This window comes from Chlamydotis macqueenii, chromosome 23, assembly GCF_036417535.1.
Source record: "Chlamydotis macqueenii isolate bChlMac1 chromosome 23, bChlMac1.mat, whole genome shotgun sequence".
Classification (NCBI taxonomy): Eukaryota; Metazoa; Chordata; class Aves; order Otidiformes; family Otididae; genus Chlamydotis; species Chlamydotis macqueenii.
This window is the reverse complement of record NC_141578.1, coordinates 7,208,905-7,221,212: the sequence shown is the minus strand read 5'-3', so window position 1 is coordinate 7,221,212 and position 12,308 is coordinate 7,208,905. Positions and strand designations below refer to the sequence as shown.

Below are 12,308 nucleotides of genomic sequence, written 5' to 3'. Positions count from 1 at the left end.
ACCGTTCTATGATTCTCTAAAAGTGTGGGGGTTCAGAGCCGCTCTGAACTCTCTGGGTGTAAATCACTCATTTTCCAGCTGAAGAAGAGTGGGAAGATGGCTTGTTTGTATTCAGTACTTCAGTTCAAAGAGGCTGTCGATCTAACTTTAGCACAGCATACCCAAGCTTTACTCATATTTCTACCATGAACCCAACTAAGTCGACCCTGCGATTAAAAAAGCTAGCGGATCAAGAGACCTCTTGAGGAAGATAACCTCTGCACCCTAAAGGTTATTTTTGGTTTCAGATGTGAATCCCAAGATGTTGATCTATCCAGAAAGGTTAGGGGCAGATACAGTCGCTGTGGGAGAGGAAACAAGCAGGAGCTGGTTTTTATTGACTCTAGATTAAATAGTTAAAAAAATAAAGTGGTGTGGGGACTCACAAACTGGAGAATGAGTAAGAACAAGAATAATTCAGAAACTGAAGACTGCTACCAGCATGAGAGGGGAGACTAGGTGATACGGATCAAGACTGTAACAGCACCTCAGCTTTGCACTATTGGCTGCACCCCCTCACACTGTGAGGGGGAAATCAATTTATATTCTTGGGGAACACCTGAAAAGTGGGGCTAAAACTCCCTGAATTCTGGAGAATTTCTTGATTGTAATCTAGTATGTTTTGAAGTTGTGCACATCAAAGTGATCTTCCAGAGACAGTTTCTGGATGCTCTGAAAATTCTCATCTGGAGATGCTGTGCCAGGTCTCAGCTCTTCTGACTTCACTGACTACTTGTGCCACAAGCTTCCCGCACACCTATGGACAAAATCTCTCCCTCACTAAACAAAACCACAACATTGGTTCAGCTGGGAAGATGTGAGGACATCTGTGGAACTCCTGTTGCTAAAATCCAGTCTTTAAGCAGACCACTCTCTCAGGGAAAGTCTTCACTGAATAGGACACTGGCTGGTGAGAGCACATCGTCTGTACCTGTCCACAGCTCCTGTTCTGATGAAACATCAGCCCTGTGCCTTAGGAGTTTCCTTTAAACCATGGGATCAGCACTGAAGACATCAGTTTTGGTCTGTCTTGAAAGACTGACTTCCACAGTCAACTTTAGAAAGGTGGAACTGGCCTGGGAAATAGAAGTCTGTCCAGACAACAGGTGAACCTCTACTAAATGTTAAATGAAAGCCTAACTAAAAAAAAAAAAAAAAAAAAAAAAAAAGTTAAATTTGAGCCCTGGTTTCACCTGTTTCAGTGCAAGTGCTTGTGGTTGCACTTTAAATAGTTTTATAGTTGACCTCCCTTCTCCTTTTAGAGCGGGAGAGTCTTATTACAGGGAAGGGAAAGCAGTAAAATCAGTGTTGGGCTGTTGTGCAGTCAGTCAGCTACTTGTGCTCTGTTACAGCAGGGTGTTACGTGAGGCTCTGCTGACTTCCTGCAACGATGTCACGGGTGAGAATTCCAGGTAGGTCTGAAAGCAAGTAGTGAGACAAGGAGCCACAGGGCAGGCTGCTTAGCCTGCAGCCTCTGAGATTTTGATGGTATGGTATCTCTGCCGTCCAGGGGCCCTCGCTGGGGGCTTTGAGCTTTTTTCTTCCTGCTTGGAGACATTGTTGGATAGTGCAGCAAAGGAATAGCATTATTGTGTAAATCTTGCTGTGCTGATACTGAAGAAAAATACTGTCCCTCCTGCAGTGTAATGTGTCCTGTAAATGTATCCTGTAACGATACCATTAATCACTGTGGAAGGGGTCAGAGGGACTTTGGGAGTCTCTGGCTAAGCTCGAAAGATATGGGGTGCTGCAGTCCTGAGGAGATGGGGAACACAAGCTGGGGAGCAGGAGTAGGGCAAGCCAGGCTTTGCAGAACAGTACAGCAGGACATGGGACTGCCATTACAGAGCCCTGAAGAATATCGGCACCAAACACTTCTGATAAGAGCACGTTTAGAATTGCAGTGCTGTGTGGTGTGATAGACGCTGTCCTGGTATGTGACGCTGGTATTAAAGCCTATCCCTGCAACATCAGTGGGAGTTTGTTGACCTTCATGAGTGTAATGTTCATCCACTAAAGAGAGGAAAGGTCAAACTAGGCATTTCTGGGATGCTTCATTTGCAAATGAGTATGTGGAGTTCAAACGGCAGGAGAGTGTGTTCTCCAGACTGGACTCTGGGGTCTCAGCAGCTGGTGAGTTGTGATGCCAGAGCTCCAGCCTGAATTTTCAGGGTCAGATGGAAAGGGTGTGAGCTGCACCCCCAAAATGTTGATGCCACACTGTATGAGCAGGAGCGAAGATCTGTGGAACTGCAGTGTCTCGGCTCTCTGATCCTGTTAGTGAATAAGTGGAGATGTGACTGTAGGCGGCAGGAGGATGAAACATCTTTGAAGCATCTTTGAAATTACCATCCATCCTGATCCTCACTAAGGATGGCAAGTCACGGACAAAAAATAGCAAAGCAGCCCTGGTGTTCCAAGTCAGTAAAATATTTGCTTTCTTGTTCAGGGAGGACAATGCTGTTCTGCCCTCTTAAGTTGTTCCTATGCTCTTCTGTATCGCTGCACCTGGATACAGGTGTAGGGAGAGACTTTCCAAGACAGCTCAGTCTTATTAGATGACCAGGTATCTGGTAGTTGCTTATAGTGTTGACTGAGGTGATCTAGGTTCTAGAACATGCTGCAGGAAAACCCAAGACTGCTGTAAGGCAGAAACTCTGCCAAAGAGCCTCAGGACAGATGGCATCTGCACTGTGGTTCCTTTCTGCGCACACCGCTGCGGCCGTGAGGTGGAACAGTCAGTGCATAACCTGCATCTTTATGCTGTACAGAGCGACAAGTACTGCTCTTTCTTTTGTAAGTGGAAGGCTTTGACTAAATTTGTATTTACTGATCTCTTTTTAATCACTGATGTGATGATTACGCAAAAAGGCTTAGATTTCGAAGGGCTGATCACATCTGTTTTTATTTTGTTTCTGTTTTATCTCAAACAGCAGAAGACAAAGGTGAGTACTGCTAGGCTTTTCATATGCTCTGCTGTGTTACTGCCCAGACATGATCACTGGAAACAAACAGCAGTTACATGATCATGGTGATCTTTCAGCAGTTCGAGAAGATGCTATTTCTCAGCAGTGCCAGCTGTGCCCCTCACTGTTTCATGGAATGGTTCCAGCTGTGTGGTCCTTTGACATATGAAGCAGCTATTTGTTAATTTGTCCTAGCAACCCTGAGCTCCTGCTTAGCAGATAAACTGCTTTAAATTTAGTTCTTTCCTCTGTGGCAGGAAGTGAAATATTTTGCAATTTGCCTTGCACCTATTCACACCTTTGGTTTTTTTTCAGTTTGGTTTTTTTTTTGTTATTGTTGTGGCGGGGTTTTGGTTTTGGTTTTTTTTTAATTTTTATTTGAATGCATCCTGTTTTTCTTTTGAATGATCCATGAGGGGACAGATCCAATACTTCGTCTCCTTTATTCAGACTGAAGTCCACAGTATGGTACCCCTGCCCTCTTCTTCCTGCTTCATGTTTGCTGAGGCCTTATTTGTCAGCAGAAAACATTTCTTGCTGAGACACCTGTCATCCCAGGGTCCCTAACAGTGGGCAATAATGAGATAGTGCAAAAACCTGTATTTTGTCTTCCGAGAAGCACGTTGGGGCCCATTGATGATACAGCAGCTTTACAACAGCAAACAACTTTTGTTACTGGAATCCTGGTTTTGTGACCTTGCATGGCTGAGAAATTGACCTCGTGCCAGAGTTTTTCCATGCATTTGTAGCGCAGCACAAGCCCTTTTGCCTTACCATACAGCAGGAAAAGGAAGCCCCTGTGTTATGCCCTCCCCCAGCCCACAGGTAGGACCTTGGAACTGCAAATTCAGGGTGACAGGGATAAACCGTTTCGATCCTCCCAACAGCCTGTGGGAAAAAAATGGCAAATGGCTAGGTTCATTACTGAAAATCTCTTGTAGGTCTTGGCACACTTCTGCCATGCATGTCAGTCCTTTCTGCTTTGGTCCTCATCTGCTGACCGTGTCCTGTCTGACATGTCGGTGGTGTGGTCCATCTTTCAGCATCGATCCTCACTATGCTTCCTGCTGAGCTGCCAACTGCCAGCAGAACCTGCTTGATTAGTGTCCGTATGCCGCTATGCAAATGTGCGCTTCTGGGACATGTTGCCAGAAGAGCCCTTGGGTTCTTGTTTTGTGGTATTTTGTTGGCAGTGGAAGGGCTTTCAGCAACCTTCTTTCTCCTACTCTGTAGAATGGCAGCCAACCTTGTGTCAATGGCAACTTCCGTAGGGGCGTATTAGCTGGCAGCTTTGCAGCATGCTGCACATGATGGGCTGAGAGAGTCTAGTCCACGCAATGGTTTGGTAGCGAGGAGCTCTTCAGCTGTGCTGTGATGGTGGGAACTAAATGCTTGGGTTGCCAGCTTTCTCCATCTCCATCTATACCTCTGTCCTCATCCTGACTGGATGCCTTGTGGAGCAAGTGGGTCTTGGGCTTCCTAGAGCTGTAAGAGCTCTGCTGGTCTTCCCCTCTTCCCCTCAATGCATGCTCTCCTAAGTGCCCTTGCCAAGGACTTGCTTCTTTCTGGGCCTTTTTGTGCCACTCTTGGATTGTGGGTTGTATTTATCTTTTCTGGCATGCTGGCATGTTTTCCAGCCTATGTGTGGCTCAGGCTCTGTAAGCGTGTTGCAAATTTTGGAGGTTGCTTAGTGTCTTCCAGGCAGCATGGAGGTGTCGGTGTCGTAAGGAAATGCCAGCTGGGCATTAAGCTGACTGCAAGGGGCAGTGTCTGTTAGGGTGGCTGGGAACCAGATGCCTGTGTGATCCTGCACTCTGCTCCTTCTCCTTGCAGAGATGGATGAGGCAATGCGCTCCTTCGCAGAGAAGGTCTTTGCCTCTGAGGTGAAAGATGAGGAGATCAGGCAAGAGATCTCTCCTTTTGATGTGGAAGAGATCTGCCCCATCTCACGCCAGGAAATGAGAGAACACATGATGCTTCAGGAGAGTTCTGCCACAGCAGAAAAGCGGTGAGCAACAACCGGGGCAGTTGGGGCAAGGAAAGGAGCATTGTCTGCGTATCTCCAGCTAGAACTGGAAGAAAGCAGGGGGGGAACGTAAATCGAGGAACATAAATCCCCACACCCAAAATGGGATAAATCCTTGGTAATCCCAGAGCATGTCAGGTGCTTCAGGGTGTCCTCTCAAACTGTTTCCACTGTTGGACAGAAAGACGCCCCTGGCCTGTTCCCTGGGTGTCAGCACTGCAATGGCCACAGGGCCGCTGGAGAGGGAGGCTTGGAGACCTTTCTCTGGAAAGGTGTGACTTCCAAAGACCATGCTTGAAAGTCTGTGGCTACTTTGTGTGCTGTGCCCCCTCCTCGTGGCAGTGTCTGCTTAAGGTGCTCAGAAAGCACCAGTGAGATGATTTATGTTGTGCACGGTTGGAACGTGGCTGTAGAAAGTGCTCCAACCCTGCACATGGCCACGGAGCTGGGGCTGTTTGCCTGAGGCTTTCCTCCCTGGCAGGAAGAAGCGCCTGCTCCGCCTGAAGACAATTGCACTGGCCCTCCCTGTGGCTCAGAAGTCTGCAACCAGATTGTCCACCATTGATGAGGTCATCTCTACCACCCCCCTGTACCAGACCGTGCCTGACTTCCAGCGGGTGCAGATCACAGGGGATTATGCCTCCGGGGTGGGTACTTGCACGGCTGTTCCCTTCCTGCTGACCAGTACCTCGTCCAGTCCCTGTCCCTCAGCAGTGCCACAGAAGTCTGTATCAGGTGCAGTGGGGGTAGTCTGTGTCTTCCAGCTCAGTCTGTGTCTCATGAGCATCTGATGGTGCCCTGCTTGCATCCTGGAGGATCCGGAGCTGAATTCCTAAGCAGTAGTCTGTGGGGATGCTGCATGCTTCCAGGGGATTCTCCAGACAGGGCAGAGGGGAGGGGAGGGCGTGGAAGGGTAGGCTATGCTCTTTCTGTCGCAGCCTGCTCCTGCTTGCACACAGCTGTATCTGTCTGAGATCTATGCACAGAATCCCGGAATGGCTGAGGTTGGCAGAGACCTGGTCCAGCCCCCTGCTCAGGCAGGATCAGCTGCAGTAGTTGACCAGGACTGCTATCACATCCTGTGCTAATTCCTCCTCCTCTTCCTCCTCTCCTCCACAGCCTCCTAGCACATTTGTGCTGCTTCTGAGAGCCTGCTGGCAGGTTGCTCCCTCCGGGGCTGGAGCAGGTTGCTCATCTTGGAGTTGCATAGCAGAGGAGCAGTTAGGGAAAGCTGAAAAGTCCCTCCACGCACAGGCACATTCCTTCTGCCATGATGGTAGCTAGCTGCAAGTGCTGCATGGTATTCTCCCATGCTGCTCCAGTCTCCCCTCTCTTGGCTGCCCAAGACACTTGTCTGTGCAGTAAATCAAAAATTCTTGACACATTGGGTCAGTGTATGCTGTTGGTCCTGCTTCAGTTTCAGCCTGGGCTCCAAAAATAGCTTGTAGTGTTTCGCCTAGGCCTGGCTTCCATTTCAGTACCAAGTACAGTTTGAAGTGAGGAGTGTAAGAGGGGACGACAGCTGGAATTCATTGGTTCTGGTGTGAGGAACTTCCCTTTGCCATGTCTAGGGTGTTGCCCGTCATCCCTCCTTTGCCCTGCTCGGGCAGAGCAGTGGGAGGGAGGGAGTGATAAGGGATGCATCTTGCTATGAACAAAGCTGTCCTCTTTACATCTTGGTGCACCGGGGTATCTCTCGGGCAGCTTGGCTCCAGTTGTGTGGTTGTATTCAGCAACAAACCTCTTTCAGGTGACAGTAGAAGATTTTGAAGTCGTCTGCAAAGGCCTGTACCGTGCCCTGTGCATCCGGGAGAAATACATGCTGCAGTCTGTGCAGAGGTTTCCCAGGACCCCGTCTCAGTACCTGCGTGCCATTGAAGGCGAGGTCTGGAGGGCGAGTGACACTGGCCCAGGTACATCTAGGCATCTGGAGGTTTCTCCTCTCTGGCTTCAGCGTGGGGTGGCAGGGGTCAGAAAAGGGTTGCGGAAGGGCTCCACAGGGGAGTCGCTTGCCCAGGCCTCCTCTTCAGTGTCACGGTGGTGGGGCTGTTCCTGCCCTGTCCCTGGGGTAGAGGAGCATGGCAGGCTTGTGGGGTTTGGCTGGCAGCCTGTGCCTCATGGCATTCTCCCTTTGGTCCAGTGTTCACCCCGCCAGCAAAGGATGGACAGGATCCCTTTGAAAACGGGAATCTCGCTGAGGATCTAGGATACCATGTCCAGATGAAGGATGGGGTAGTTTACATCTATGGAGACAAGGCAGCGGTTGGCAGAAATGAGCCAAAGGACCTGCCCTACCCCAACCTCGAGCACTTTGTTGATGACATGAACTTCCTCTTGGCCCTGATTGCACAGGGGCCTGTGTAAGTGCACAACCCAGCACTGCCGGGTGCAGCTGGGCAGCTCCTGCTTCAGCTGGCAGAGGGAGGTCAGGGCAGAGCCAGGGTTGCCCCCTCCTCTTCCTGGGAGGAGGAGGAGGGAACCCGCTGGTGCCGTACCTGCAGCATGCTGGCTATCAGAGTGTCCTTGGCCCTTGTCAGCCATCTTGACTGGGGTCTTAAGCAAAGTCAGCATTCAAGGATTGGAGACACGCCCTGCAGGTATGCTCACACCTGGCCAGGCCTGCCTTCAAAGCTCTGTAACAGAGCCAGGAGAAGCACCTAGAGAGGCAGGCCAGACCAGCATGAGCTGCTCCGCTTCAGGTGAAAGCTGCGTCCCTGTGTTTGACAGGCCGTGTGTTGAGCGGTAAAGAGCCCAGTCACTGTTCTGCCCTTTGCTTTCACTAGTAAGACCTACGCTCATCGGCGCCTGAAGTTCCTCTCATCCAAGTTCCAAGTGCATGAAATGCTAAATGAGATGGAGGAGATGAAAGAGCTGAAGAACAACCCCCACCGGGACTTCTACAACTGCCGGAAGGTAAATGGCAAGGCTTACGTCCCTAGTAACTCTGAAGATGAGCTGTCTTGGTGCCTTCCCCTCCCTGAGAACTGGATATTAGAGTCAAAGTCTGTGGCACCTACATTGTTCCTGCTAATGGGATGGTGTTGACAGGGCTGCTCTTGGCCTAGGCCCATTGTGTTCATCTGCTGAGCTGAGCTGTGCTCCCCATACAACTTGGGCTCACCTGAGGCGTTTGTTAGCCTCCCTGCGATGGTACCCGAGCATCCCAACTTGTAGATAGATAGCTGTCCCTCTGGTTTCTCAGGTGGACACACACATCCATGCTGCAGCCTGCATGAACCAGAAGCATCTCTTGCGTTTCATCAAGAAATCATACCGTGTGGATGCTGACCGTGTAGTTTATGATGCCAAGGGCAAACAGCTCACCCTGAAACAGCTTTTCCAGCAGCTCAATCTGCACCCTTATGACCTGACAGTGGATTCCCTGGATGTCCACGCTGTAAGTGGTAGGGCATTTACTATAAGACCACTCTTGGGTGACTCTCGTCTGCCCCTGTAGGCATGGCTCTTCCCCTCCCCATGTACCCATGACGTGTTGGGCATGTTAGTGTTTGTGGCAGGATGTAGCAGCTCCTGGCTTTCCCATCTGGGTTGTTTGGATCAGTTCCTGCTCAGCTGGTATACTTGGACCCAGCAGTGTGTGTAGGATTTGCCCCTGATCCTCTCTGCTCCAGGGGCGGCAGACATTTCAGCGCTTTGACAAGTTCAATGCCAAGTACAACCCCGTGGGTGCCAGTGAGCTGCGTGACCTCTATCTGAAGACAGAGAACGCTATCAATGGCGAGTACTTTGCTACCATCATCAAGGTGAGAATACAGGGGAGGAGAGAGCAGTTAAGTTGTGCTGCTGTGCCCAGGGGCTGGAGGGACCCCGTGCAAGTGTCGGTTCTGGTTTGCAGGAGGTTGGCTCTGATCTGGAGGATGCCAAATACCAGCACGCAGAGCCTCGCCTCTCAATCTACGGGCGATCAGCTGAGGAGTGGCCAAAGCTAGCTGACTGGTTCAACAAACATCGGATCTATTCCCCCAACATGAAGTGGATGATCCAAGTACCCAGGATTTAGTATGTGCTGTGGTTCTGAGAGAGCGCTGTGCCTTACAATGCACTATACCTCATTTTTTATCCCGGAGGGATTATGGGAACAGTGGGCCATATTGTTCCTCTGCTAGTAGTTAATCACTGTCTGTCCACAGTGATGTGTTCAGGTCTAAGAATTTCCTCCCACACTTTGGGAAGATGCTGGAAAATATCTTTGTTCCTGTGTTTGAGGCAACTGTCAATCCGCAAGCCCACAAAGAGCTGAGTGTCTTTCTACGCCATGTGAGTGTCACCTGACGATGTTGTCAGGGTGTGGTGAGCACTCACATTTCCGTTTGCACAAGAAATGGGGTATTGGCCCCCCCATGGAAAATGTCGTCAGTGGGCTTGTGCCCCTCCTGCCACATTCTGGGAAAGGGAGTGTGTGTTAGAAGTGCTGGGTGGGTTCAGACTCCCTGAGCTGGCTGAAGCGGGGCCATGAGAAATGCTCCCCACTAACCTTCTGGAGACGTGGTTTGGTGTGAGCTTTATTTCTAGCCCTTGATAGAGTTTGGTGGTTGTGAGGAGCCAGGTCTGCAACCTTGCCCTGACTCTGCTCTTGGGTGGGGTGGGGGTACAGGCTGCAGCTGGGGCTATGGCACGCTGCAGTGGGGCAGGGTGGGCCAGCCTACCTGGGCATGGTGACGTGGGGAGCTTGGAGGTGCAGCTTTTTTCCTACCTTGCCAAGCAGATCACTGGCTTTGACAGCGTGGATGATGAATCCAAGCATAGTGGACACATGTTCTGCACTAAAAGCCCAAAGCCAGAACAGTGGACTTCTGAGAAGAACCCATCCTACACCTACTATATATACTATATGTATGCCAACATCCGGGTGCTTAACAACCTACGCAGGTGAGGCCCAGGATCTGCTAAGGGACTTGCAGTGGGCTGGCAGAAGGGGTGCTGCCTCGTGAGTTGTGTCAGCTCTTTGTCGGTGTGGAAGAAGTGCGGCCCTCTGCTCTGCCACCAATGTAGTTTGGAGCTTCATGTCCTAGAGCAATTTCCAAACACTCCTTGGTAGGAAGTGTGATAGACTGGGGTGAAAACTTTGGGATTGCAGAGATGCATCTATTGCGTGCACAGAGGAGAAAAGAGAACAATTAATGTGCTCCTAGGTCAAGCTGGATTCTTGGGGACCCAGTGGTAGAGGCAGAGCTAGACCTGAAGTCAGGGAATCTTGCATTGCATGCCACATAACCCTGCTGCTGGCTTGGTCTGAGTCATCCTTCCATGTGCCTAGGCAGCGTGGTATGAACACGTTCCTCTTCCGTCCACACTGTGGGGAAGCTGGCGCCATCACACATCTGCTTGCAGCCTTCATGACAGCAGATAATATCTCCCATGGTCTCAATCTCAAGAAGGTAAGTGGAGTAGTCTGCCGCAGAGCAGCCTAGGCATGGCAAAGGGGAACATGTTCACAGCTGGCCTCCACTGTAGCTGACAGTTAATTGTGCCTCTGCTTTAGACTGACACGGACCAGTCTGGCGTCAGGCAGATGTTACATGATTCTCTGGGTTTCTCCAGACATGTTTGGGGATGTGCCTGAGAAATGTGTTCAGATTTCAGGGGTTCAGCCTCATAGACCTATCATTGGATACGCCTCTTGTCACTGGAGCCAGCTGAGCTCTGAAATCAGATAGGTTTGAACTCACTTGGCCTCTTGTGCTCCGTGGGGGCCCTGGAGGATTGCTAGCTTGCCTATCTCTTTTCTTGCACGCAGGAGCTCTGTGCACCAGATTTCCTGGCTGGGGCACTAGGCTGCTCTGAGAAGTGACCTCGGAAAGACGAAGGGTGCAGTAACTTTGCGCCTAACCTGGCAACTCTGCTCATCTTTGCAGAGCCCGGTGTTGCAGTATCTGTACTTCCTTGCCCAAATTCCCATTGCTATGTCCCCACTCAGCAACAACAGCCTCTTCCTCGAGTATGCAAAGAATCCATTGCCTGACTTCCACCAGAAAGGCCTAATGGTGTCCCTTTCTACAGATGACCCCATGCAGTTTCATTACACCAAGGTACAGCGTGAGCTGATCACCTCCTGCTGTCTGAGTGCTGGGGCTGGACCTGTGCTGGCCTCGTTTTTCTGGGACGCGCTTGCCGAGGGTCTGGCGTGGCAGGCTAGCTCTGGGACAGCCCTTGCAGCAGCACGGGCTGTGCTGGCAGGAGCTGCTGGTCTCTAACACAGCTTGTGGCTGCAGGAGCCCCTAATGGAGGAGTACGCAATTGCTGCTCAGGTCTTCAAGCTCAGTACCTGCGATATGTGTGAAATCTCCAGGAACAGCGTCCTGCAGTGCGGCCTGTCCCATGAGGTGGGTGCCCTTCTGCGGCGGCGCGGCCCTGCCCGCCTGAGGCAGGGGAGCGGGAGGGCAGCTCGCTCTGCGCGCACGGGGCAGGGCCGCGCCCCCGGGCCGAGGGGGAGCCGGGCCCCCCGGGTGCTGCCCGCAGGGGCCCGAGGTCTGTGCCGCTGCCTGCTCTCTGGCAGGAGAAGGTCAAGTTCCTGGGTGAAAACTACCAGGAAGAGGGGCCGCAAGGCAACGATATCCGGAAGACGAACGTGGCTCAGATCCGCATGGCCTACCGCTACGAGACCTGGTGCTACGAGCTCAACCTCATTGCCGAGGGCCTGAAGACCGACTGAGCGGCCCGGGCGCGTCTCCGGGGCGCGGGCGCGAGCGCGGCGGCCGCGCAGTAAAAACCTGTCTGGCCCGAGCTGCGTGCGGCCTGTGTCGGGGGGCGGGGCTGCCACCTGACTGACGGCCGCGCGAGCCAATGGGCGGTGGCTTGGGGCGCGCCGGTAGCGTCCGGCGGGAGCGGGAGCGGGGCCGGGGTACCGGGTGAGATGGGGCGGTGGCGCGCGCGCCGGGTTTCCGCTGCGGGGATGGGGGGAGCGGGGCGGTGGACGGGCGCGGTGGGGCGCCTCTCCCGCGCCCCGTTAGCCGGGGCTCCGGACGGGCGGCTCGGGCCGGGGGACGCTGGGGCTTCCCGCGGCGTTGGGGCTGCCGGACGGGACGCGCCGGCGGGGCCCGGGTGCCGCTGGCAGCGGCGCGAGGCTGCGCGGTCGGGTCGCTGCCTGCCCGACCCCCGCCGGAGCCTGGAACCGGGCAAGGAAGCGCTGCGGCGTGGTTTCCCGGTCCTGCGCGGGGCGGCGGGCGGAGCTGCAGCCGCACGGCCCCGGCCGGCGCGCGGGACGCCTGCGGGGTGGCCGGTACGGGCCGGTCCCCGGCGGAGCCCCGCCGGCCGCA

At 52.7% G+C, this 12,308-nt stretch overlaps 1 protein-coding gene across 3 annotated transcripts; it reads left to right on the top strand.

Moving 5' to 3' along the window:
- Positions 1 to 716: 716 nt before the first annotated feature.
- On the top strand, positions 717 to 11,775 carry AMPD1 (adenosine monophosphate deaminase 1). Of its 3 annotated transcripts, none has more exons than XM_086765767.1 (15): positions 1,140 to 1,451; positions 4,839 to 5,013; positions 5,513 to 5,678; positions 6,782 to 6,944; positions 7,172 to 7,391; positions 7,815 to 7,944; positions 8,234 to 8,428; positions 8,664 to 8,795; positions 8,888 to 9,051; positions 9,183 to 9,309; positions 9,758 to 9,921; positions 10,310 to 10,430; positions 10,908 to 11,081; positions 11,265 to 11,375; positions 11,512 to 11,775. In XM_086765767.1, exons 1-15 carry the CDS (start codon positions 1,430 to 1,432, stop codon positions 11,569 to 11,571), a joined length of 2,124 nt encoding a protein of 707 aa, XP_086621893.1. In that variant the 5' UTR covers positions 1,140 to 1,429; the 3' UTR covers positions 11,572 to 11,775. The 3 variants fall into 3 exon arrangements, with proteins under 3 accessions (XP_086621894.1, XP_086621893.1, XP_086621892.1); XM_086765766.1 differs by having other exon boundaries at positions 1,154 to 1,451; positions 11,549 to 11,775; XM_086765768.1 differs by lacking the exons at positions 11,265 to 11,375; positions 11,512 to 11,775 and having other exon boundaries at positions 717 to 1,451; positions 10,790 to 10,928.
- The last annotated feature ends 533 nt before the right edge of the window (positions 11,776 to 12,308 follow it).